The 27,809-nt window shown below is 41.1% G+C and overlaps 1 protein-coding gene across 1 annotated transcript in view; it reads left to right on the forward strand.

Moving 5' to 3' along the window:
- The window catches only part of LOC129640246 (NBAS subunit of NRZ tethering complex-like), a 43,619-nt gene that overhangs the window by 835 nt on the left and 14,975 nt on the right, over positions 1-27,809 (forward strand). The window contains 6 exon segments of the mRNA XM_055565451.1: positions 19-186; positions 3,409-3,522; positions 3,847-3,970; positions 13,105-13,181; positions 13,569-13,706; positions 23,845-24,074. Of these exon segments, the coding sequence (XP_055421426.1) occupies positions 19-186; positions 3,409-3,522; positions 3,847-3,970; positions 13,105-13,181; positions 13,569-13,706; positions 23,845-24,074 (851 nt within the window).

The following is a 27,809-nucleotide window of genomic DNA, read 5'->3' on the forward strand; positions in this document are numbered from 1 at the left end:
TTTTTTTTTTAAACATAGGATGAAGTAAGTGTCCCAGGCAGCAACTCAACCGACGTGCTCCACTGGACCACCGCTACCACCATGAAAGTCCTCTCCAGCACCAGCACCACCACCAAGGTTGTGCTGCAGGCCGTCAGCGATGAGCAGTGGTGGAAGAAGTCTTTGACTTACCTACGACCCCTTGAAGTGAGCGAGGCATTCTGTTTTCTTAAAGCAGTTGGGGTGGTTTATATCAATTCATTAGCATGCTCTTCAGTTGGTTTCACTATTTAAGTTTATCTTTAGATTATTAATCTCCTAAGAAATCTAGGCCTCCCATCGGATAGGGAATGAGTAATTGATTTTATAGACTGTAATTTGCTACCATACTATACTTGAAGAATACATCGATATAGATTTAAGTAAGGTTGGTTTCTATGTCAGAATTGAAGTTTACTGAGATGAAAAGGAAAATGATGTTTATTAAGGCTTTCTCTCTTTTGCTCTGTTTCTGTAGGGCAGTAGAAAGAAGAGAAACGCTAGGAGCCATCCCGGGGGCTGTCTTAGTTCTCTTCAGCTTCTGTGACAAAAATATTTTAGACTAGGTGACTTAAACAACAGACAATTTATTTCTCACAGTGCTGGAAACTGAGAAGTCCAAGGTCAAGGCCCTGGAGAATTTAGTGTTTGATGCAGGCCTGCTTCCTGGTTCATAGAATGCCTTCTGTTTGCTGTGTCCTCACATGGTAGAAGGGGGGTGAGGGACTTTTCTGGAATCTCTTTTTTTATAAAGGCACTAATCTCATTTTCCAGCTCTGCCATCATGACTTAATCACTTATCAAAGGCCCCACCTCTTAACACTATTACACAGAGGTTAGGATTTCAACATGAGTTTGGGGTGGGGGTGGGACACAAATATTCAGTCTTCAGTGGGGCCTCTAGGTAAAGGGAATGTTTTAACCGATTCTTTTGTGTTTCTGCAGGTAGAGGTCAGGACAAGCATTGAGGTTGTTTTCTGTGACTTCTTAGCCCGCTGTGTCCCTCCTGTCTTCCCTGCATCGTCATGCTGCTTTCCGTCCTTTAGCCACATACTAGGAAACTAACAGGAAAAAGAAGCATGGGCCTTTTTATAAAGGTACCCCGAACACTTGAGTATCTTATTCATTCATTCTGCAAATACTTACCAGGCATTTTCCATGTGTCAGATGTTGTGCTCATCACTGGAAATAGAGTGGGGAAACCCTTCAGTCTGATTTCCTTCCTTTGAGTCCTCTGTGTCTCAGTGGGGGCAAAAAAGAAACCAACAGATAAAATACTTGTATGATAATGAGATGGCAGGTGGTGATGAGTACTGTGCAGAGAACTTAAGCAAGGTAGTGGAATAGTGAGTGATACTGGAGGAGTGAAGTTCTGATTGCAGCAGGGGGGTTAGTTTCTCAGAAAAGGAATCACTCTGATCAGAAAGCTGAGTGAGCCATGCAGACAAGTACATTTTGAAGAAATAGCCTGATGTCTTTGTAGAAGGGGGCCAAGGTAAGGGAGAGCAGCATGATGAGTGGGAAGATGGTTGGAAATGAATGGTTGGAGAGATGGTGAAGAGACCCACGATGTAAAGCCTTCCATAGATGGTGAAGAGAACTACAGATCTGATTCTCAGCAACACAGCGTTGTTTGAAAATTCAGACAATGCAGTCATGTGATCCAAGGTTACTTTTAATACATCTGTTTAACTGCTGTGCAGAGAGTCGTCAGTAGTGAAGCAAAAAGATGCTTCTCTCTTCCAGGAGTCCAGCTCAGAGATGTTGATGGCTTAGATTAGGGTAGCCATGAGGGACATGAGAAGTCTTTGGTTTGAGGGTGTACTTTGTGGACCTGCTGATGGTCTGAACGTGGGATATGCAGGAGAGAGAATGGAGGATAATCACCCAGAAGAAACCACTTACTGATGGGCTGTGGGCTTGACTTTGGGTGAAGTCTGTGCATCTCATCACTTCATGCATCACACTGGATTTTGACTAGGGTTATTTTCTGTCTCACCTGTTGGGGCTTTTTGAAAGTTCATGTCTTAGAGTTGGACCATTAAATAAAGCAGGCTGAGTGCTGAAGAATTAATGCTTTTGAACTGTGGTGTTGGAGAAAACTCTTGAGAGTCCCTTGGACTGCAAGGAGACCATACCAGTCAAACCTAAAGGAAATCAGTCCTGAATATTCTTTGGAAGGACTGATGCTGAAGCTCCACTACTTCGGCCACCTGATGTGAAGAGCCGGCTCATTAGAAAAGATCATGATACTGGAAAAGGTTGAAGACAGGAAGAGAAGGAGTCTACAGAGGATGAGATGGTTGGATGGCATCACTGACTTGATGGACATGAGTTTAAGCATGCTCTGGGAGTTAGTGAAGGACAGGGAAGCTTGGCATTCTACAGTCCATGGGGTTGCAAAGAGTCGGACATGACTGAGCTAATGAACAACAACATCTTAGATAAAGTGGTTAGCACTGTGCCTAGTATATAGTTTTCTCTGAAGAAACTATTTTAACATCATTTGCAGCAGCAGCTTGATTGTTTCCTAGGCTGTGCTTGCCCTAAGTAAGTGCTCCATGACCTTGGAGGATTGGGTGAATGTCTTCTTCTTGGCTCTTCCAATAAGGGGCTTTACAGTCTGTTTGAGGAGAGCAAAGCATAAAGATAATTAACCATGGTAAGGATACTAAAATATTGCTAATGAAGAGGACTGAAGACCAGTCTAATAAAGATGTTCCTGTGGGTTGTAGTTGTGGGGGCGGTGGGGCTGGTGAAGGGAGCCCAGTCTTACCTTGCCTCCAGCTGCTGTGGTTTCAGCAGGTGTGGTCTGTGGCAGGCCTGGGAGGAGAGGTGGGCAGTCAGCATGGACCATTACCCTTGTAACGGGAGGAAGGCATAGAGGCCAGTAGAATGGACAAAGTAGTTGCATGGAGTGTTAGCCTTTAATGGTAATTAGCATTTAGTGAATTTGAATGTTATTCTGTGTAGTTTAGATTTGATACTGCTGACTGCATTATTCAGAGCTACTAAAGGTTTTTTGGAGCAAAGGAACAGCATATACAGAATGATGTTTTAGAAAGGTTATCCGGACTGTTGTATAGAAAACTGGCCATGTGTGTGACACCGATTACTTCAGTGTTTCTGATTCAGTGATGTCAAAGTGACCAGAAGAATCAAAAAGCACTTCAGGGTGAGGCTGAAGCGCTGCTCTTAGAACGTGGTGATGATTCTTAATATTCTCTGCTGGGTTTCAGTGTCGCTCTGACACTCTCTGTTCGGCTTGCACAGTACACGTTGATCCGTTTCTCCTGAAATCTATTTGTTCTTTCTTCCTTCCTTTCCTCCTCCACCTCCTCTCCCAGCTCTCTTTCCTTTATCCACTGATCGTCACTTTGTTCTGTTTAGGGTCAAGAATTTGGTGGTGTTTATCAAATTGGAACCAGAGCCAATGAAGGCCTAGAAAAACAAGGCTGTCGTCCTTTTTATGAATCTGTCATCTCCAATCCCTTTGTTGTAGAGGTAAGGGCAGTGTGCCTAAGAACATAGATTTAACTATCATGGTGGCTGCGAGCATTTTACTACAAACAAAATACGCAGTTTTTTTGAAGATGTACTTCTTTTGTTCATACTCATGTTTTGCATTGGTTTTATGTGATTCGTTACATGTTATGAGACTAAAATAAAATCTGTTTTACAATTTTACATGGAATAATATGTTTTAGTAAGTGAGAAGCTATAATTCAAGTTATGGGAAGATAAAAATCCTATCATTATCTTTTCTAAGAATATCTTTATAGAGAAAAAGCCATCCCATCAAATGATGTCACTGCTTCTCTTGTCTAGTCTGAAGTGACCTATGACACCTATCAGCATATCCTGGTAGAAAGCTTTGCAGAAGTGTTACTGAGAACTGGGAAACTGGCAGAAACTAAAACCGAAGGAGAAGAAGTATTTCCAACAACAGAAGGTATGAAAGGTTCTAGTTCCCCAACAATGTGTGACTCAGAATAATAGGTGAGACTGTATGAATGAATGAGAGTTAGGAAAACCAGTAACATTTTCAGTAATTTTGAATATCTTAACTTGACATCATCATTCATACATTTATTTATTCATTGATTTAAATCATTTATTGAGTACCTACTATTTTCTGGATACTTGTAATATTGAAGATTTAAAAGGATAAATGAGATAAAATTCCTATTTAGGGTGCTAATCATGTAAAGTGATTCTTACAGGGAATGATATAGAATAATGAGCTCAATAGATACTACTTTCTTTCCTGGTTTTATGGGTTAATCAAGAACTCTTATGTACCTGTTTCATGGACTATAGATGTGAATTTCGTCTTAAGAATTTTCTACGTGGTGCCATATTGTTCCATGTGAAATTTTTTGAAAAGAATGAAAATGTATGCAGTTGACCAAAGACCACTTGCCATTTGTACTTTTTTCTTCTTTAACCTCCTTACTTCTTTTCAAGGTTCCAGGGTAATTGCCTTGACTATTTTTATTTTTCAATTTTCCCTCTCTGCTTTGCCAGCCTTAGTAGGTACTTCAGGACTTAAAGACGACTGGGGCTCCAGCTATCTTGTCTATATTCTAGGTATCTGTAAGGAGTATAGAAGGGAAAAACAGTTTTCTTGGCAATCTTGTCCAGGACTTGCACTTCCATATAGCCTATAACTGCTAATGAGCCTGAATGATGCTGTTTTAATGGAACACATTGCAGTGTGGAGTAAAACTTGGAAAAAATGTATGTGGAGAATAGAACTGCCATGTTCCTGGAAACCTGATACTATAACTTATTTTTAGATCATCCTTCTTTCAATCATTATTTATATGCAGTTGTAAAGAGAGGAAGCAAATACTCTGCAGAGCCTGGGATGCTGGAGGTTTTTACAAAGTTACCGTTTTTCTTCAATTCTGAGATGCATATCATGATCTATAGTTTCTCTGCCTTGTTCAGTCATTAAGTCAAGTCCAACTCTCTGCGACCCCTGGGCTGCAGCATGCCAGGCTTCCCTGTCCTTCACTATCTCCTGGAGTTTGCTCAAACCCGTGTCCATTGAGATGGTGAGGCCATCCAACCATCTCATCCTTTCTTGGCTTCTTTTCTTCCTGCCCTCAATCTTTCCCAGCATTAGAGTCTTTTACAGTGAGTCAGCTCTTTGCATCAGGTAGCCTAAGTATTGGAGCTTCAGCATCAGTTCTTCCAGTGAATAGTCACAGTTGATTTCCTTTAGGATTGGCTGGTTTGATCTCCTTGCTATTCAGGGGCTCTCAAGAATCTTCTCCAATGCCACAGTTTGAAAGCATCAATTCTTCAGCACTCAGCCTTCTTTATGGTCCAACTCTTACATCTGTACATCACTACTGGAAAAACTATAGCTTTGACTAGACGGACCTTTGTCAGCAAAGTGCTATCTCTGCTTTTTAATATGCTGTCTAGGTTTGCCATAGTTTTCCTTCCAAAGAGCAAACATCTTTTAATTTCATGGCTGCAGTTACCAGCCGCAGAGACTTTGGAGCCCAAGAAAATAAAGTCTGTCACAGTTTCTACTTTTTCCCCTTCTATTTGCCATGAAGCGATGGGACCAGATGCCATGAGCTTAATTTTTTGAATGTTGAGTTTTCAGCCAGCTTTTTTACTTTCCTCTTTCACCTTCATCAAGAGGCTCTTTAAGTTCTTCCTTGCTTTTCTGAAATTAGTGTTCAAGTCACAGTTGAACGCTAATTCACAGGTACGTTCATGTTTCTTTTTTGCCTCCCAGAAGCTATTGCTAAATCATGACACATCTTATAAGTGATATTGAATTATAAGAGTATAGTTGCATTGCTGTTTCCCCTTTTAATTATTTCTTCTTTTCTTTACAAATATAGTAAAGTTTAAAAATAAAATAAAATTAAAAAAATAAACAAATATTGTAATACATTACTCATGGATTAAATTATGATTGATTGTTAGAATAGCTTATACAGATAAAATCTAAGACCCTAAGAAAATACTGGTTAGACATGGAAATATCATCTGTTAATTGGTGTAGTAAAGGACTGAATTAATAACCAGGAATTCGGAAACATTGACTTATGTAATATCTTAACACATTATCGATTAGAGAATTTTTGCAGAACCTAAGGCCTGTGACCAGAAATTTGCTGTGTAAGTGAATACTGAAACACTCTGGTCAATAACATTGGGGTAAAGTGAAAGTGAAGTCGCTCAGTCGTGACCGACCCTCAGCGACCCCATGGACCGCAGCTTTCCAGGCTCCTCCGTCCATGGGATTTTCCAGGCAAGAGTACTGGGGTTCGGTGCCGTTGCCTTCTCCAACTCTGAAAGTGAAGTGAAAGTGGCTCAATCGTGTCCAACTCTTTACGACCCCATGGACTGTCCATGGAATTCTCTAGGCCAGAATACTGGAGTGGGTAGCCTTTCCCTTCTCCAAACACTGGGGTAACAAAAGATATATTAATACATCTCCAGTCAAGAATATGTTAATTTATGATTTAGCTTATGACATATATATGTGTGTGTGTGTATTTGCATACCTCTCTTACAAAAAAAGGCAAGAAAATGGAACCACGTGCTAAAGGTTTAAAAGATGGCTGTGTCCTTGGAGAGACTCTGTCACACTGATTTCTCAGTTTATTAAAGCTTCTGCTGTTTTCCAGAGCTGTTTTTGGAGGAAGGTGGAGAGTACATGAGAATAAGGTCCTGGTGGGGCACAACTTTCTAGATTATTTGGCCTCCCCCTTTCATGGTGTTCTTAAAATACCTGACCATCTTTGTGGTAGCCGGTAACTAAATGATGAGGCCTCAGAATGATCTGGAAGCATGAAGCAAATAGAGATTTTTGTGGAGGAGCTGTATGGATTGGGGGGTAGCACAATGATAAATTGGGGATCCCCTCCTGTTCCCTTTCTCACCATGTGTACATCATTCACTGAAGCATTGGTCCTTGAGCCACCTACTCTCCTTGTACCTGGAGTATAACATTCAATTATAACTCAAAGTTGGTGATACCTTTTGACTACTTTCATCTAATTCTACCTTCCCCTACCCCCTGCCTCTGGTAACCACAAATCTAATCTCTTTTTCTGTGAGTTTGTTTCTGGAGTGTAATTGACCTACAAAATTGTTAGTTCCTGGTATATAGCATCATGATTTGATATTTCCGTATGTTACAAAATGATCACGTTTGGTTTCTCTTGAGGATGCTAACATATTTGAGACAGATATCATTAGCTATTTTATAGTGTCAAATATTTGTTAGAAACTCAACAGATTTGATGAATGATATAGGTTAAATGACCTAAATTAAAATTATAGAAATGTGACTCCTGACTTTGGTTCAGAAGTAGGTCATGAAACAAATTAAACTTCCCAACACAATCTGACTTTTCAGAATTTTTTAATAAAGTTGATGAAAAGGTTTTTTATGGAGACTAGCTGAAGAAAATTGATCATTTATTTAGCTAAATGAATGATTTAACAGCTAATGATTTCTAAATCAATAATATGGGCAGCTTTCCTCTGTGAATTCTGTTCTGGAATTAAATTTATCAGAGAGTGCTTGCCAGAGGCACTTATTTTGCAGAGAATTAGTGCTTGGAGGCTTAGGCATAGATTTCATCTGATTTCTAGACAAGTATTACTTGTCTAGAAAATGCAGTGTATTTTCTGCAAGGTTAGAAAATAAGCATTGCAAATTAAATTCATACACAGTGCTAAATGTAGGACAGATCTTTATTATTATTATTTTTTAAATAAATACATGTATTTTAAATGGTAATGAAAAATCACTGCAATACAGTCTACAGCCAGCAAGATATCTTGTGGATCCCATCCGATTGAAACCCTGTGGTTTCTGGACTACTTCAGATCCTCCTTGATAATTTTGTCATATGTAGCTTTACATGGCTCACAGATTCTCCTATATGTGAGGGTTTGAATTGCGCCTCAGTGAGGGCTGCTGAGAAAGTTGGGATTGGGGTCAAGTGTGGGCAGTTATGACGTGTCTCCCCTTTCCCCTCCTCCCGTCTCTCCCCTCTCATCTTCCCCCAAGCGCCCCACCAAGTTGGTTTCCTTCAATAATTCAGTTGTTAGGGAGGAGGGGTTCTGGGTCAGCACTTGGGTTGTAGGGATTAATGAGCCGTGATCTGGCTGTGGGAGAAAAAAGATGTCACAAAGTGACTTTGACAGTTGTGTTAAGCATCAGGGAAGAGACATGATCCCTTTCCTTTCAACCTGGGGACGTAGGAGATGCTGGTGTGCCTGACACGGGTGATGGTGGCCTTTCCCGTCTTGGAGCAGCAGCGAGGCCACAGGCTTTGTGTGGCTGGAAACTCAGCTGCCTGAGTGCTAGAGAGGAGGCACATGTATACTTGTCCACACGGAACCCCGTTTGGGAAATAACTGTTGGGGAGCTTGAGCATTTGACCCTGTTTTCAGAAGGATTTTTCCCCTTTTCTTTAAATATTTTATTAAGGAAATTTTCAAATGCATAGAAAAGTCAAGAAACTTCTACAGTGAACCTCCCATATACTCTCCACCTGGATTTCAACAATTAATATTTTACTACACTTGCTCTAGTCCTCCCACCAAATACAGCTTCTTTCTCTGACACATTTCAGAGTTGTAGGCATCGTTACTCTTCGCCTCTTGACATGCACTGTGCGTATCTTTAACTACAGTCAATATTTCTTACTTTTTTATTTTACAACAGTTTTATTATTTATTTTTTTTCATTTACCAACAATGAAATGCAAAAATCCTAAGTGTAGACATAAGACTGTGAGTTTTGACAAGCACAGCACCTGTGTAACCCTGACTCCTTTCAAGATGCAGAACTTTACTGTCACCCTAGAAAGTCGATGCCTCTTTCCTGAAAACACCCACCCCACACTCCCAATCGGAACTGACACATGTTCAGTTTTTCCCCTGCTATAGATGAGCTTTGACTGCTCTAGAATTCATTCAGTGGGATATATTCTTTTATGTGGAACGAGATTTATCTGCTTCTATCAGTAGGTTTTTTTCTATTCTTTCTTTCTTATTTTTTTTAATAACTGAAAGGTATTCCACTGTATGAATATACCACAGTTTACCCCTTCTCCTAGTGAGGGACATGGGAGCTTTTTCCAGCTGAGGGTTGTTATGAAAAAGCTGCTGTGAACTCAGCAGTTTTTGTGAACCTGTGTTTTTACGGACCTTTGTTTTTATTTCTCTAGGGTAACTATCTAAGGGTGGAGTTGATGAGCCAAAGTTTTTTTTAAGGAACTATCAGACCTCTCTTGTTGGCTGTTGTGGTTTTTCTGGGCTGTGGTTCTTTAAGACTTCAAGTTCCCCATCTGAATTTTACCTGCCTGGCAAGGAGCAGACAGAAGCTTGTCCTCAGGATAGAAGCTGTAAAGATGGGAAACTCACTGGTGTCATTTCATTTTCCAAGTGGCATCTGCCCTCTAGTTTCTGTCTGCTTTGAGTGTCTCACCAGTGCCTTAAGATACCTGTTTTTCATGCTTTATCCAGAGTACAGTTTTCATCTGCAGGAGGGCTGTACAAGTAAGAGAACCCAATCCCAGAAGAATTTAAATTGGATGTAGTATTCTGGATTTCACTGGAGTTCGTCTGATGAGAGTGGGGCAAAAGTCTGAGTCATCAATTCCCCAGAAAGATGAAACAAAAAGCCAGGGTACCTTTCTCTTAGGATTAATTCTGAGGAGTCAACTCATATCAATGAAGCTTACCCTGTGGAGAGGACTTTGGACTCACCCTCAACTTAAGCGATCTTCATCTTCTGTGGTTGAAGTAGATGTCAGGAGACCTCTTGAGAAATGGGCCAAATGGGCATTCAGGTGGATGAGATATGCCAGCTAAATGGCAGTCCTGGTGGAGATGCTGCAACAAACACTTGGCTTAAAGTGAGAATTTGAAAAACATGGCAATTTGGCGATAGCTATAAAAATTATAGTTGTGGGGTTATTTGACCTAGTGATTCCGCTTCTAGGAATTTATTCCATGAATTCTCACACATGGAAAACACGGCACATGTTCATTGCTTGTAATAGCATAAGATTGTCGATAGCCTGATACATACCGATGGAGAGGGATATCTTATTTTGTATGTTTCGTTTTCTGTCTGCATGAGTCAGCTTGGGCTGACAGGACAGAATACTATAGACCAGGTGGCTTAAACAGCAAAAATTCCCAGTCTCACAGTTTGGAGACTGGAAATCAGATGCCAGTGTGGTTGGGTTCTGGTGAGTTATCTCTTCCCGGCTAGCACACAGCTGCCCTCTCACTGTGTCTTTACCTCAGGGCAGAGAGAGAGGGAGAGGGAGGCAGAAGGTATGAAGGGGGCAGAGTATGGGTTTTCATGGGAAATAGCAGGCGAGGTCTGGTAGGCATGCCTGAGCAAGCTTGAGATGAAGAGTTTGGGTAACTTTGGTGGACTCTGGGCTATGGGGTGATCTCTGCCTATCTAGCACTTGGCCCTGGGGTGATCAGGGCAGAGGTGATATTGTGCCTGGAATGCAGAAGCCAGAGAAAGGGGCTGGTTCAGAGAATTGGCTCCAAGCTGGTTGGTTTGCACATCAGTGGTGTGCCCGCAGGGAAGCTGTTTGCTTTACTTGGCAACTGACTAGTTTGCCAATAGCCCAGATTGACAGGACTCTTCCCCCTCAAATGTCAGTGCATTATAAATTGCAGAAAAGTTTTAAAATTGATGGATACTGTTGTGAATATGGGGCTTCCCTGGTGGCTCATTCAGTAAAGAATCTGCCTGTGATGCACGAGACCCGGGTTCAGTCCCTGGGTTGGGAAGATCTCCTGGAGAAGGAAATGGCAACCCACTGCAGCACTCTTTGCTGGAGAATTCCATGGACAGAGGAGCCTGGCAGGCTACAGTCCATGGGGTCACAAGAGTCAGACATAAGAGTTGTTTATATGAAATGAAGCCTTTGTGGTTATTATTCACTTGGAGCAAATATTTGTATTTTAAAATGATTATTTTCACTATTTGTAAAAATAACAATGATTCTTTGGACTTCTCTGAGGGTGATTTTTGTCATTACTTTTAGCTCATGGAAATTAATTATTTCTTTTCTCTTTTGCCTGCTAAAAGCTTTGTATTCAATGAAATATGTTCAAGAAACACTGGTGACCATCTTTTGAGTTGTACCTGTGAAATAATATAACTATTTGAAAAATAAACCTATTGAAACTTATATTTTCAGATCTAGTTTTTCCCTCACAAAGGTCTCTCAAGGGAACTCTGCTTTATTTCAGCCACGTCATCATGACTGTTCTTTGTTGTTTTTGTTTTTTGTTGGGTTGTTTTCCTTTTAGAATTTCCTTCAGGTCTCTCAAGGGAACTCTGCTTTATTTCAGCCATGTCGTCATGACTGTTCTTTGTTGTTTTTGTTTTTTGTTGGGTTGTTTTCCTTTTAGAATTTCCTTCAGGATCTGGAGCATATGCTTAGGACTTCAGGGGTAGCATATTTTTTCATCCCTTGAAGGTGCTTTGATTTTTGGAAATCGCCAAATGTACATTAAATGGAGTGTAAGATTGAGTTGATGATAGGATTAAAAACAAAAAGAAAACAAGGAAAGAAAGAAAGGAAAAAAGATCTGACTGGAAGTCAGTAATGGGACTGGATGATTTTCCCAGGAAGGGCTCAGACCAGCCCCAAACACAACTCTGAGAGGGACGGTCCTCCATTAGCTGGGGTATCGGCCATTCACCTGGAATAAGGGCTCCTGAGCCATTCGAGACAGGGCTGGTTTTGATGAGTAGGTTTAGATTCTAAAAGCCATAAAAAGGGGGTGGTTTGAAAACTGTCCTCTTTTGTACATAAGGAAGGGAAATATCTGAAGGAAGTAAAAATGGAGTGGAAAAAAGCTAGATGAGATTGGAGGTTGCAATTGTAGAGGAAATGAGTATTTAGAGAACTCAGATTCTTTTACTAGAGGTACTGTGCAAGAAGCCTAGTTCCCTTTTAGATGAGTCAGGCACAGGACATGGAGTTTTAGGTCACTTCTGACACTCCACCCACTTAGAGCTGGCTCATCTAGGCTCAGCTGGTAAAGAATCCACCTGCAATGCAGGAGACCAGGGTTCGATCCCTGAGTTGGGAAGATCCTGGAGAAGGGAAAGGCTACCCACTCCAGTATTCTGGCCTGGAGAACTGTATAGTCCATGGGGTTGCAAAGAGTCAGACATGGCTGAGCAACTTTCAGCTTCCTCTAATACACCATAAAATTATATGGTGTATTTACAAAGTGAAATATTACTTACTTTGAATTATTTAGATGCTGTTTACCATCATTAGTGAAGATCAGGAGAGTGTGTTCTCTATAAAAAAAGTTTACACTGTGATGACAGTGACTGTCTGGTATTGGCCACTTAAGGTCCTAAATGAATGCCTCCTTGTTAATACAAAATGGATAAAAACACAGGTGTTATTCGCAGTGTTCTCTCTTTTATTAAATCCATGGCATTGATAGGTTGTTGCTTATATAAAGAAGTCTTATAAAAGTTGTAACGGTTGGGATATTTTAAGATGTTATATAATCAAAGCATGAAACTTGTTTTCTTTTCGTGGAGTGTGGTGCAGAGAAAGAACCCAGCCATATTGTCATGACTGTAGTAATCAAGAGAGTTATCCTAAGTCTGCTCTCGCAGATCTGTGTTGTTGTTCTGACCATGAGTGCTCACGTGGTCATCTTCCACAGTAGCTGGCATTGATATCCAGAATTGTATAGCATGGCCTGGGTCTCTAAAACCGGAAGATTAGCTGGAAGTGACACCCTCACTGATCTGTTTGCACTTAGACTTTGTAGCTGCACTAACAGTATTCACATATGTAAGTAGCAAATGGCATAATGTGTTTGAGTTAAGGCAAGACTACCATTTAACATAGTTTCATATAATCTGTACTTTGATGGTGCTGAATAGACTTTCTTATAAAGCATCTTAAAAAGTTCTCTGAAGATAATTACAGTTGAAATCATGAAGGACTAAAATCGTGACACTTAGTAACCATGACTGTCACATGGATCCTCAAAGAAAACAATGAATTTTTTTTCCCCCGCATCCAGTTCTCTTACAGCTAGCAAGTGACGCTTTACCAAATGATATGACATTGGCTCTTGCTTATCTCCTGGCCTTACCACAGGTAAGTTTGCCCTTAACCAAGAAAAAATGACTTAAAAAATGAATAAACTGAAAGTCTCTACTGGGGATTTTCACCAGTGAATTGTTTATTGCATGTTTCATTTCCTTCTGGTTGTTCCTCTGCATAACGGAAGGGCTGTGGTCAGTATCTCAAGAGTAAAGTCTACAATGTTAGCTGAAATCTTGATTTTTAAATCTTCTTTCACATGCATAGGATCTGCCTTTATAATCTGTCTGAATTTTAATGTAGTCATGTTAAGATGAGCTTGAGTCGATTTGATAGAAACTTTGAACCAAAATTCTACAGTAAGGACTAGAAATGTAATGGTTTATGATGGTTGTGCCAATTTCCTTTCAGCTGAGCTCTTTCTCTTGTTCTCCCTTGTAGGTGTTAGATGCTAACAAGTGCTTTGAAAAGCAGTCCCACTCTGCTCTCCTTCTCCAATTGGCAGCCTATTATTATAGCCTCCAGATCTACGCCCAGTTGGCTCCATGTTTCAGGGACAAATGCCATCCTCTTTACAGGGTGAGTCCTCACAGTTTCCACTTTATTAATGAGAAATGGTAAAGCTTTTCTAAAGTAGTTACAACACTTATTTACCTCTTCGGAGGGACTGAAGCGCTTTGCATTCAGAATGGATTCACAGTGGCTGTGTTAGATGGAGTTGCTTTTCCATGCATTAATAAGAGGCAGAGGTTATAGTATGTAAGGTGAATGTTGCTGCTGCTGCTGCTAAGTCGCTTCAGTCGTGTCCAACTCTGTGCGACCCTGTAGACGGCAGCCTACCAGGCTCCCCCGTCCCTGGGATTCTCCAGGCAAGAGTACTGAAGTGGGGTGCCATCGCCTTCTCCGAAGGTGAGTGTTGATTCACCCCTAACTTCTCTGTCATTTACTTTATTTTACAGCATTCTTAGGAAAGGCTGAAGTAGTAGAGGAGAAACGGAGAACTGGCTTTGTAACTACGTTCTCAAGAGGAAGATGGCTCTGATTTAGGACAGTATGCAATGTTCTTCTTTGAACAGCACTGCACTTTTATTTATTTTTAAGCCAGAGAGGTATGAGAGTAGTAATTGTGCAGGTGAAATGTTGAGACATACTATGCCTACTTACTCCCATGGTTCTGACACCTTTTATTAAATTTATTGTTAATTTCTGAGTGAGCCCACCTAAGCTTGGCCTCAAGTTACATTGCCTTCTTTTCTGGACCCAAAAGTGTTTCAGGTGCTGCTAGAAAATGGAAGGCCTCTAGGTTTACTTGTCTGCACCAGCTTTAAGCATCAGCATTCAGAAATTATCTCCTTTTTATACTGGGTATTTTAAGAGAATTACCACTTTAAGAATAGATAAGCAAATAGATTAGACTTTCAAATCCACTCTGTGTACAAACTCAAGGCTTAGTGTCTCTTGAGGCAGGATTCTTCCTCCCCTGACCCAGAGCAGACTGCAGAGAAAGAATTTGGATGCCTTTGCCATCCAAAACATATCTAAGAGCCTGTAAGTATATGAAAACATTCTGTTCATGGCAAAATCTATGGCTTTGATTCTTCAGTTTTTATTTAGAAAGAGAAAGGGGAATGAGCGAACTCTCTGCCACACAGGTTACTCTCCCAAGGGCATCACCATTATGAGTGGATATTGTTTTCAGAAATGGGTATATTAGGATGAAGTTTGGGCCAAGAAAAGAACTGTCTTTTTTAGTCTAGTTCATGTATTACTTTATTTGGGAAATTTTGAATTTCTTGTTTTGATAGCTACTGCTTTGTACTCCTTTTTCCCCCTATACTCTAGTAATTTTCCTTTGTTTTGCTTTTATATCACAGGTATGTTTTTGTTTGAGATAAGGAATTGACCTACTGTGTTATAAATTGAGAGGAAGAGTGATTATATATAGGTGGAAGTGTGGCAGGTTAATTTCTGGAACAGTGTACTTACTTAATGGAGCAAGCATCGTCTCTTCCTTTCTGTCGCTTCTGCATCTTTTTCCAGGCATCTGGCAGAGCAGCCTTTCCGGAATGGAGGTCTGGGCTTCCTCTCCTCCACTTCAGTGCTTCAGTGGTTTCCCGTGGCCCTAGCGAGGTCGTCTGGCCTCTGTTTCCTCACCTTCATTTTCCTTTTGTTCCAGCCATACCAAGCTGCTTAAATTTCTCACACAGCCCGTGTATTCTCTGTTCCTTGTCTTCAGCACTTTGTAATCTTTTGCCCATAATGTTTCGCCAGCATGCCTTTGCTTAGTGCTCGGGTCCTGCCACCTGCCACCATCCTGTCATGCTCCCAAGCTGTGCTGGATGCTCCTCTGTGTGCCTGTACTGCCCTTTCCTTACCTCGTGACTTCTATACTGTGTTACTTTGAATTTATCTATTTTCATCTCACTGGATAACGAGCTGTTTCAGGCCGGTGCCTGTGTTGTATTCATTGGTTTCCTCGTTGCAGGACCTGGAATGTCAAGGGGAGTAAACAGATGTTCCCTGGGGTAGAATACTGAAAATTAATGAGTCATCCTTCAGTACATAGGAGGCAGTTGGATAATGTGTGTGTGTTTATCAAAAATATTTGTCAGATGACTGCTTGTGCCAGGCAGTGTTCTAGGTCCTGGGAAGACAGTAGTGGACAGTGTATATAAAAACACTTCCCCTTTTCAGATTTACATTCTGTTTGGGGAGGGGCCCCATCAACAACAAAAAAAGTAAATATATTCTTTGTTTGATTATGATAAGAGCTTTGCAAACAAAAAGCAAAGAAGAAAGTTAAGCAGTGGAGTACAGTTTAAAACAGGCTCAGGAAAGGCCTGAGTTAAGAGGGTGACCTTTGACTAAAGAAAAGGATGAGCATAGCACGAGGAAGACTGAGGGGAGGAGAGCGTTCTAGATAAAAGGATGGAACCTATAACAGAGAAGTTGATATGTCCCTGTGCCATCCTATGTACTCTAGTGTTTTTTCACAAGTATTTAAGGAAGTATTGAAAGTATTACTTTATAAAATGTGAGGCACAGAAGTGTTGCCCGACTCCAGAGGGAAAGGACAGCAGTGGAGTCGGTGACCAGACTTCACTGTGACCCGATCGGGTCTCCTCTAGGCCGGGAAGGTGTCAGGAGGGGTCACAGCAGTGGTGTATGTGGGGCTTGTTTAGGGGAGCTGTCTGGGAACGGTAGAAGGATGAGTCTCACCGTGGGAAGACATAGGCTGTCTCAGTACCTTTCACATTCATTCTGCCGTTTGATTCCATTGAGCAGCCTCATTTTGCAGAAGTGGCAGCCTCTGCAGAAGGTAAGACTCAGAGAAATTGGGTTACTTGCTCAGGGTCGCTCCGGTAGGACGTGACCTCAGTCACCGGAGCTCCTGATTCCAGTCTTTACCTGCCCATTGTCTGGTCGTGCGGCCACTCCAGCTTTGTTTCAGAAGCAGCGTGTCCCTGTGTTTTGGACCCGAGTGATCTCTGGCTTGCACTCCAGCATGATGTTTCTACCCGCTTTGCAGTGGCTGCTGGCTGAAATCTCCACTCCCGTGTTTGACAGGGAAGCCACTCAGTGAACACTGGTGGCTCTTCCTCACCCCACCAGTCATGATCCCAACACTGGCTCATTTGAAGTTTATGCTCTGACTGTTCAGACTGTATATTTCTCTGAATCTGACATCCTTTCCCACGCCTTGGTGTCTGTGCAGATGTAATTCTCCTGCCTGAAATACCTCTTACTTCTTCCCACTAGTAGCAGATGAGTCTGAGCTTAAAAAAGCTTGCTGTGTGAAACTTTCTCTGCTGCCTGAAATGATTTTGTTTTTAATTCTCTTTCTTACCTTTCTAATTATTGTAAATAATCTTTTTTTTTTAAGTTGAAAAGTAAAGTTAAAGTCACTCAGTCGTGTCTGACTCTTTGCGACCCCATGGACTGTAGCCTACCAGGCTCCTCTGTCTATGGAATTCTCCAGGCCAGAATACTGGAGTGGGTAGCCTTTCCCTTCTCCAGGGAATCTTCCCAACCCAGGGATCGAACCCAGGTCTCCCACATTGCAGGCAGATTCTTTACCAGCTGAGCCACAAGTTAATTTCTGTCTCTCACGGCGCTCTTCCAGACTTCCCCTAGAGCGGATCTTGTAGGCTGTGATAGCCGGTGCACCTCGTCTTCTTTCCACATATGATCCTGTTGAGGGCAGGAATCCCCGTCTATTCAGAATCCCCAGGACATCACCTCCTTCTAGTTACTCAGTGACTGTTATTGGCATGTGACTAATTTGAGGAATCATTTCACCTGCTATGGTGAACAGCCATCAGTATTACATTTTGGGAGTCCTGACTTTTCTTGGACGGGCCTGTTAGCTGGATGTTTTAAGTATGTTTGCATTGTCCATTGACTACCTAATGGCTCATTATTTGAGTCTTTTCAGAATCTCTCCCTGCAAAAAACCACACAGCTGAGTTTGAATTAGACATGACAAATTTCTGATGAATCATCTTGGAAATGGAGATCCAAGTGGTTTCAATTTGTTGCCCACACATAATAACTCTCCACGAAGCTTTGCTTCCGCTCAATTGTCAGTCCAGCTTGTTTCACATTTTCTCTTTCCACTCCCTGCAGTTCTGAGCTGCGGGAATGATAACTTAGGTAGATTACTAGGTTTGAATGAAAGTGTTGATATGATTTGTGGTGTCATTTCTGATAAGAAGCCTGTGCATCTTGGTGCAAAGCACATCCTGTGTCAGCCGCACAGACCCCCAGGACCCGGCAGCAAACCTGGGTGATCATTGGAGCAGCCCAGCAGGCCTTTTTTCTTTTTAATATTTATTGATTGACTGATTGATGGATTGATTTAGCTGGCTGCACCAGATCTTAGTTGCAGCATATGGAATCTAGTTCCCCGTCCAGGTATCGACCCCAGGCCCTCTGCCCTGGGAGTGTGGAGTCTTAGCCACCTGACCACTGGGGAAGTCCCTCATGTTTCTTTTTAGAGATCTATAATGATGATTGGCAAATGGTCACTTGCAGAGAATTTCCTCTTCTAGTGTTTATCCTAATAAACTTTTTATGTTGAAAAAACAATGCAAAAACATGGCAAAAAACAGATGACGAAAATAGGATAAAACAAAAGGTCAGTTTCCTTTTTGTATCAGTCCATAAATAGTTATGGTTGTACATATTTATATAACAACTTTTCAATACATATATGAGTAAGCTATACACATTTCTGTACCTTGTTTATTTGTATCTTTTGTAATTATTGTAACTGCATCTCTTTTACAAATTGAAGTATTTAATTGTAGTTTTTTTACAAATTGAAGTATTGAAATTTACAAAGTGTTAATTTCTGGTATACAAACAAAGTGGTTCAGTTATACATATAAGCATGCAAGTACACACGTGCATATATTCTTTTCCATTGTGGGTTATTACAAGATATTGAATATAGTTCCCTGTGCTATACAGTATGACCTTGTTGTTTATTTATTTTATACAGAATACTGTGTATCTGCTCATCTCAAACTCCTAATTTATCCCTCTTCACGTATATGCATCTTGAAGTGTAATTTCTCTAGCTTAAAAAAAAAAAGTTTAAGAAGATAAAATCATTTAAAAATGGAAATGTGTCTTTTAGTTTTATATGCTAGAGAATCAAACCTAGCAGGGGATGAAATTCAAAACTTTATGGTAGACTATTTCTAAGATGCATTTTTTTAAGCTACTAATTGAAAATACTAAGTAGAAAATTATCTCAAGCAAGTAACAACCCTAGAGGGAAAACATACCACCTGTTTAAAACTTTCCAAACAATATTACCAAGAAATGGAGACTATTAAGCCTGAATGGATTTATTACCTCTACTAGTTAGTAGTACTAGATGAAGTCATTCAGCGTTCTAGTCTCATAAATATTTATGTACATTAATTTTTTTTTTACAGGGACCTGGCCATAGTCTTTAAAGAAAGCATATTTTTTTTTCTACACCTTAAAGAAACTGCATTGCCAGATTTGGGGGGAAGATTAGAATAATTTATTCTCTACACTTCTTAAATTTTTTATGCCTTTTTATGTTTTCAGTTTTTGTAGTATCATTTCAATACTGAATATGGGAGATTTCAAAGCTACCCGTAAAGTCCTTCAAAAGTTTCTTAAAGGCTAAAAACTTTTGTACTCATGGATCATGTCATTGAACTTAGGTGGAAAAAGAGGGAGAAAGGTTTGAATATACTTTGCTCAAAAATTAGTGACTTGATGTGTAAAGCTGGATGTAGGACATTCAAGGAGCTCTGCTGGCAGGGTAGGGAGCAGGGCCTGGTACAGTGGAGAGCCCACAAGACAAGAGATCAGGAGGCTTGAGTCTCTTCCTTGCTGTGAGACTCCAGCTCAGGATGCCTAATTAGAGATTGGCATCTATAAAGCAGTTACCAGCAGTCTCCTGTGCCCATCACTGGGTTGGTATGAAGGTCAGATCAAAATCATGTGAAAGTGCTTTAGAAACTTTAATGCTGTGCACTTGTGAAGTGATTGAATGAATGTATGAAATGAAGTGTTGGGCTGAGTAGAGGATGCTTTTGGAATATATTGAGAGAAATTGTGATGAGCCCAGGGGAAGAATTGTTGCTAGAATTTAAAACTTACTTTAAAAATAAAATAAAATTAAAAAAAAAAAAAAAAAGAAAAAAAAAAAAAACTTACATTGGAAATAATCATGACAGGTAAAGTTTCTGGAGGAAGGGATAGAAAGTAGTAGTGATAATGATTAGAAAATAATTTGCATAGAAAGCTAGAACTTAAAACATGCTCATCCATCTACTCTCTATGAAGCGTCTGTCAAGAACAACGTATTGGTTGGCCAAAAGATTCGTTCGAATTTTTGCCCCAAATTGCATCTCTAGTAAGCAAAGGATCTGGTATATAAACTAGTACTGCTGATGTAAAAGCTGCTGCTGCTCTTTGGTGTGTCCCCCTTTTACTCCACAACTCTAATGTGCTGTGGGAAAGATACATCCACTAAGTACACCTGGTTTCTGCCCTCTAGAAACTAATTTAATACTTAAAAGAGAGGCAATGTAAAGTATGCAATAAAAGTACAATTAAAGTGTAACAGATGTATCAGTAATGTGCGTGCATAGTCACTGAGTCATGTCCTACTCTTTGCAACTCCATGTTCTGCAGCCTGCCAGGCTCCTCTGTCCATGGGATTCTCCAGGCAAGAATACTGTAGTGGGTTGCCATTTCCCTCTCCAGGGTCTCTTCCCAGTCCAGGGATCAAACCTGTATCTTTTGAGTCTCCTGAATTGGCAGGCAGCTTCTTTACTACTGTGCTACCTGGGAATACCTTTGAGTAAATTCCATAATTGCTTTCATTTTTGGAGCCCCTCCTACGGACCAGGTCTTGGTTTGTGTATTTTATATGTGTGTGTGTGTATAGTTTCTTAGGCTTTGTGCAACCATGCGAGCTATAGTATATTGCCATTTTATAGATAAGACTATTAAGTTTGTAGTTGTTAAGTAGCTTGCACAAGGACATTCAGCTAGTAACTTATGTGTATCCATGTTTATTACACTCTGTCATGCCATTTTCTTCATTGGAAAAAAAGAATAGGTGTTTTTTTGCCACGTATGAAAATGAAGGTTGTATGTGGAGACTTGAAACTCTCTGTGAGATAAAGAAAAGCCAGTGTAATGTTAGTAGTAGCAATTATGTGCATTATTGCTGTGTGCTATTCAGTACTCTTGGAGCTGAACTCTTTAACCTGGTTTGGGAATTTGCTTCATAAATGGTGTTAGAAAGAGAATAGAAATGAGATCAGATATTTGGTGTACTCTCCCAATACAGGTACCAAATCCATGAGATGCCAGAAAACTGAGTGAGAAAATGAGTATGGTACAATAACCGTAAGAAGCCCTTGGGAGAGTGAAGGTAGTCTGTTCCATGAGTAGGGAGTAGGAACCAACAGCCTGGTAGAGCAGGGCATGGAGTCATACAGAGATGGGCTGCCTGGTTGTTGCTCTGCCTTCCGAGCACACTGGGCTGTTTGAGGCTGGAGGACTTGAGTCTAAAATCAGAGGGTCAGAATATACATGGAAAAAAGCCTTCTTCACTGTTTTGATCAACATGAGTTAGCTAGTGGAGTGCAAAACCAGTACAAAGAGCTCCCTGAAAGAACACCTCAGAAGAGCTGTCCTGCTGCCCTAAGACCCCAGTTGCTGCATATTTGCTCCTGCTCTCTCTCTTTCTAGGCAGAAAAGTGCTTACTGGATGAGGTGTGAGACGAGCGGGCAACAACAGGGCACACCAGGATGCAGAGCAGGTGTAGATGGGCTGCTGGCTCCCTGGCAACATCCATATGCCAGACGGCTTCAGAGGGGGCTGTGCCTCTGGTGGGTGGTTCAGGGAGGGGCCTCATGAGCTTCAGTCTGTAAGCAGAAGGGAACCGGGTTAAATGACAGATGAAGAGGCACTAAGAGCCTAGGAATGGGATCTGATTTGCCTAAATCCGTTGCCAGATATACCAGCCTTATACAGCTTATTCCCAAATCACTTCTAAATGCAGTTAGATCAGCTTTGTGCACTCCATCTTCCCATCAGGGCTTAGCCATCTAGGCTTAGCACATATTCTCACCTTTACTGGAATTTGTTTCCCTGTTGTTTTTTTTTTAATATATAATAATTTTATTTATTTTTAGCCATGCTGGGTCTTCCTTGCTGCACAGGTGTTTTTCTAACTGCGGCAAGCGGAGACTAGTTGCGGTGCAAGGGATTCTCATCGTGGTGGCTTCTCTTGTTGCAGAGCATAGGCTCTAGGGTGTGTGGGCTTCGGCAGTTGTGGCTCCCAGGCTCTAGAGCACAGGTTCAGCAGTTGTGGCCCATGGGCTTAGTTGCTCCAAAGCATGTGGGATCTTCCCGGACCAGGGATTGAACCCATGTCTCCTGCATTGGCAGGTGGATTCTTTACCAGTGAGCCATGAGGGGAAGCCCTTTTTCTTGATGGCCTTTTTACTACTTAACACCTGAATAGTTAGACTAGGAATTAACTCTTCCACGAAGCCCTGCTTGACACATGCCTGAAGCCAACCCCTCTGTATTCATTCCCATAGCACCCTGTGCTTAGTGGTATCAAACCATTTATTGTCGTTTGATTGATTGTCTTTCCTTATAGACTACATTCCTGGAGGAAAGGGTCACATCTTCTTAGGACATCACCTGGCACATAATAGCTGCACAAAAAGTATTTGTTGAGTGAATGACAGGTGATCTTACAGCTACTTACTTGGGAGCATTGGTTTTCAAATCCAGGTCTTTTGACTTGAGATAGATAGCTGCAGTTTTTGAAGACAGGACTCAGTGTATGCATAGAGATAGCGGAAGCATTTAGTAAAGTTGACCTTTTCTTAAATCTACCTGTTGGAATCCAGGAAGATTTCTTTAATTGGTTTTTATCATCACTTCCAGACCGTTCCTTAATAGGATCAAGAGAGAGAATGTCAGGCTAGGTTTGGCAATATAGACCCGACACTGATAAATCGCCTGTGCAGCTCAGAATAATGACTTATGCATGAGAAATGCTGATGGCTTATTATAATTAGATGTGTTTTAGAGAGCCACAGGTAGATTCGGGAGTGTTTTTTTTTTTTTTCTTTCTAATTTGCTCATATTAGAATATGTACCATGTCTTCCCAGAAGCTGGGAGGGATTGAGTTAATGTTGTTCACATGTTAAGTAACTCTGGAAGCATGGTGGAGCTGCTATGGCTTCATTGACACCCAGACCAACTTTAAATAAATGTGGTTATATTATATTTATTTAATATAAATAAATAACTACCTTTCCTGTCAGCTGATCAATTCTGGGCTTTGTTCTATTTGAATAATTGTTTTGTAACATCAGTATCAGTTTAGTCGCTCAGTCGTGTCCGACTCTTTGTGACCCCATGCGCTGCAGCACGCCAGGCCTCCCTGTCCATCACCAACTCCTAGAGTTTACTCAAACTCATGTCCATTGAGTCGGTGATGCCATCCAACCATCTCATCCTCTGTCGTCCCCTTTTCCTCCCACCTTCAATCTTTCCCAGCATCAGGGTTTTTTCAAATGAGTCAAAGAATTACAGGACAGTATCCCATTGAGCCCCAAATTGAGCAAAGTACAAATTGGTTGCATACTTTCTTAGGAAACTAGAAAAAAAATGATGATTGTAGGAACAAGGATGGGTTTTTTTCCCCCTTACTTATCCCTGGAGAAAATACTCTTCTACTTAACTGCCTAGGCATTTCTAATGGGATTATTGAACTACAGCTTTGTTATTGAGAATACTTAGATGGTCCAAAGAATATTTATCCAGGGGCAATGATGACAAAAATTGCTTCCAGGGTGAATTATTATAAATGATCAGATAATTAGGGAAGAGATCTGGAATAGGCTCAGGTATCCAATGGTAGTTGAAAAAGCAAGCATATGTATTTTTTAAGTGGATGGAGGTTTTTAAGGTAAAAGAACAGAGCAGGCATCCAGAAATCCATTCCTAGACTCAGTTTCTGTGTCCTGTTCTTATGGTCTGCAAAATGGACCACCTCTGCAACAGACTCCCCAGGGTGGTTGTAAACCTTGATTAGATAGCGGCCGTGTGAAGGGCCAGACAGACGTCCAGTTGACGTGACCTTCTTCCCATTGTTACTTTTTTTTTCTAATTAGTCTTTTTGTTATTCACAGGCTGATCCCAAAGAACTGATCAAGATGGTCAGCAGGCATGTGACTCTGTACGGACAAGAGGCCTGGCCCGAGGAGCTCGCTGCACTGACCAAGCAGTTGCACTATTACAACCAACGCCTGCTGGACTTCACTCAGGCTCAGATCCTCCAGGGCCTGCAGAAGGGTGTGGACGTGCAGCGGTTCACGGCCGACGACCAGTACAAAAGGGAAACCATCCTTGGCCTGGCCGAGTAAGAGATACCTTTGTCTCATAAAGGGATGGGATAAAACACACAAGGACAAGCTGAGGTATCAGGACTATGAGTCACAGTCCCTTAAAGATGTACATTCATGGTTACCGTAAGCAGGGTTTCCTCTACTTCTTCCGATCCTGTGAGGGACATGTGAGTCTTCACAAATGGATTGTTGGTGGGATCATGGTTAGCATAGCTGCCTTCTGAATGATCAGTAGATGCGGACTGTATTTTAGGCTTGCAGATTTAAAATAGTAAGGATGATAATTATAAGAAAATTTCCCTATGATTTTGGTATCCTGACCCCAGTACCATGTTAGAGGTGATGCAGTATGATCGGGGTTAAAAGTATGAAGCTTACCGTGTGCGTGCTAAGCCACTTCAGTTGTGTCCTATTCTTGGCAACCCATGGACTATAACCTGCCAGGCTCCTCTGTCCGTGGGGTTCTCCTGGCAGAAATACTGGAGTGGGTTGCCTTGCCTCCTCCAGGGGATCTTCCTAACCCAGTGATTGAACCCATGTCTCTTATGTCTCCTGCATTGGCAGACAGGTTCTTTACTACGAATGCCACCTGGGAAGCCCATGAAGCTTACTTTAGAAATTTAAAAACAAGATTCCCTTTGATTCCTGGCTGGAATCTCACTTTCTGCTACATGGCTGTTTAATTTCCTCACTGTGTTAAAAATAGGTACAGTCGACTTAATCCAAGAGGAAGGACCACGTGTTGTGGGTCCAGGGCACCTTCATCTGTCCTGGGTTCCGAGAGAAAGCAGATCTTTCACTCTGGCAGTTTCTCTTGTTCGAAGCCTGTAGCAGCTTCCGTTTTTTCCTTTGTCCCTTAGCTCTTTCCAGAGAAAAGTTAGCCCTTGTGTGAGATGCCAGTACACTTCAAGGCCTGTGGGAATGTTCTCTTCTAGGTATGGAGTTGCCCTTGGTTTTAATACTGGTCCTCATTTTTTGTTTTAGATCAAATGAGTTCTGATCAAATGAGAATTACATGCCAGGTGTTGGGGAAGTTAAACAAGATATTTTTATAAAGTGGGCTCACTCACAATGGTTATTAAGTTAGAGGTATGTTTTGTTTTTAACACCCTGATTTGTGGAGTGCTTCTTATGGGCCTAGAATGGTGTTAGATGCTCTATAAACTTTATTTTGAAAACATCTTTTAATCCTTAAAGGTAGCCCTCTGATAGAAAATGTTATCCCCATGTTATAGCTGAAGAACTTAAAAGTGTTTGTCACTCAGTTATGTCTGACTCTGTGCAACCCCATGGACTGTAGCCCACCAGGCTCCTCTGTCCATGGGATTCTCCAGGCACGAATACTGGAGTGGGTTGCCGTTTCCTTTTCCAAAGAACTTAAGGCTTATTAATATTAAGTAATTGGCCCAAGTTTCCATAGATGGTAAGGATCACAGCTGTGATTTCCTGCTACCTACCAAAGGCATCACATCTTCAGCACCACACACCCTGCCCACACTGCCTGATTGAATTTTCCCAGAAGCATTTGTATGCAGTTCAGTCTAGGTTTCCAGCCTTTGAAACAAGGGTAGATTGTGCCTACATTTTACAGTTATTAATCTCTCCTGATAAGTACCTTAAAATCAGTGGTAAAGAATCTGCCTGCAATGCAGGAGCCGTAGGAAATGCGGGTTCGATCCCTGGGTCAGGAAGATCCCCTGGAGGAGGGCATGGCAACCCACTCTAGTATTCTTGCCTGGAGAATCACATGGACAGAGGAGCCTGATGGGCTATAGTCCATGGGGTCACAGAGTCAGACATGACTGAAGTGACTTAGCATGCACTCACGAGAGGTACCTTAAAATAGCAAAGACGGTCTTGATTATGGCAGTGGCCGTTGCTATTTTTCATCATTATTCTTAAATCTTAAAGCAGCAAAATAACTTTAGTACTCTAATAGTACTTTATATTATCCTGGGCTTTTTTCCTATGAGAAGACACTCAAATTCTTTTTAGAGTGAGGCAGGGAAAATGGAGATCAAAGAAAGATAGTAGGGACAGCCTATGGGAGAATTCAGTTAAGAGAAATGTACAGTTTTTTTTACTCTTCCCCTCTGTTCTCCTGGAGGTTCATAATTTCTTAGGTTCGTTTAATGTCCAATTTGAAAGTGACTGAAGAGATAATATCATGCAATCTCCTTACTTTTGGAAGAGGCATGTGAGAAGCACAGAGCTTTAAAGCATTGTTCAAGGTCACAGAGCCAGGAGTTGAGCCTGCACTTCCTATTGCCAAGTCCAGTGGGCTTTTCTTTGGGCATTTGGTAATCCTGAGTGAGATTGTTTATGGTTTCTTAGAAGAGGGTTATTATGCAGATACAAGTTAACAAGATAAGGCATGCCTTACATCATTTTTGCTAGGGCTTTGTCTTGTCTTTTTTTTTTAAGCATCCAGCTAGCACATGCTATTTGAAGCATATCCTAGAGGACAAATATATGCTTTTGATAAATAAATAATAGAATCTTCTCCACAATCTGTTGTTTATAAATATACACAGCAGTCTTTAGATGGCTCGTTCAAAATATCTCAAAGTATCTATGAGTTTTCTGAGTTAGCACTTCTGGTTTGGAGACAGGATTTTAGCATCTCACACAAAAGAATCCTTGAAGAACCTGCTTCCTGCTGTTTTGCAGCTCCACCTTCAAACGTGGCCATTCTTTATTTTCTTACCAATTTTATGTCCATTTTAATGGCTGTTGTTTTCTGTGCATACATTATAGTTGTCCTTTTTTGTCTGTATTATCTTAGTTATTACTATCTCAGTGGCTAGGGTGACTTTGAGGAAAACAGAATATAGTTTGGTTTCTTCCCACTTTTATCAGATAATAAAGATGTGAATACTTAGTACACACCTGGTGTCAGATGCTGTGGTAGACTCTCATAATAGGAAGGGTGAACTGCTAATGGTCCCTGTTCTCCACAGACTCTCATTTTATCCTGTGGATGTCAGGATAAAATGAGAGTTTTATCAATAAATCCTTTAAGAAATCATTTTTAATGACAGTTGCCTAATAATCCAGGTATTGACAGACTGAATTCAGTCCTTGGTCTCTTTTTTATAGTCTATGAGCATTGAATGGCTTTACATTTTTAAAAATGGCTTACATTTTTAAAGGTTTGTGGAAAAGCAGGAGTAAAAAGCAATAGAAGAATATGCTTCTGAGACCATATGGTGGTAAAGCCTGAAAGATTTACTATTTGGCTTTGAACGGAAATCATTTGCCAGCTCCTAGATGATCCAACTTACAAATATCGGTTTCCTTAGTGAGGCTAAGTGTAGTCTTAGCAGTATTACTTGATGGTAATAGGTATTTCATTCCTGTTTCTGTGGTTTTTATCCACCATCCTTCTTTTTTTTTTTAATTTATTCATTTTAATTGGAGGCTAATTACTTAGTGGTTTTGCCATGCATTGACATGAATCAGCCATAGGTGTACATGTGTTCCCCATCCTGAACCCCCCTCCCACCTCCCTCCCCATACCATTCCTCTGGGTCATCCCAGTGCACCAGCCCCGAGCACCCTGTCCTATGCATCAAACCTGGACTGGCGATCCATTTCACATATGATAATATACATGTTTCAATGCCATTCTCCCAAATCATCCCACCCTTGCCCCCTCCCACAGAGTCCAAAAGACTGTTCTATTCATCTGTGTCTCTTTTGCTGTCTCACATACAGAGTTATCATTACCATCTTTCTAAATTCCATAT

The sequence above is a fragment of the Bubalus kerabau genome, chromosome X, assembly GCF_029407905.1.
Source record: "Bubalus kerabau isolate K-KA32 ecotype Philippines breed swamp buffalo chromosome X, PCC_UOA_SB_1v2, whole genome shotgun sequence".
NCBI lineage: Eukaryota > Metazoa > Chordata > Mammalia > Artiodactyla > Bovidae > Bubalus > Bubalus kerabau.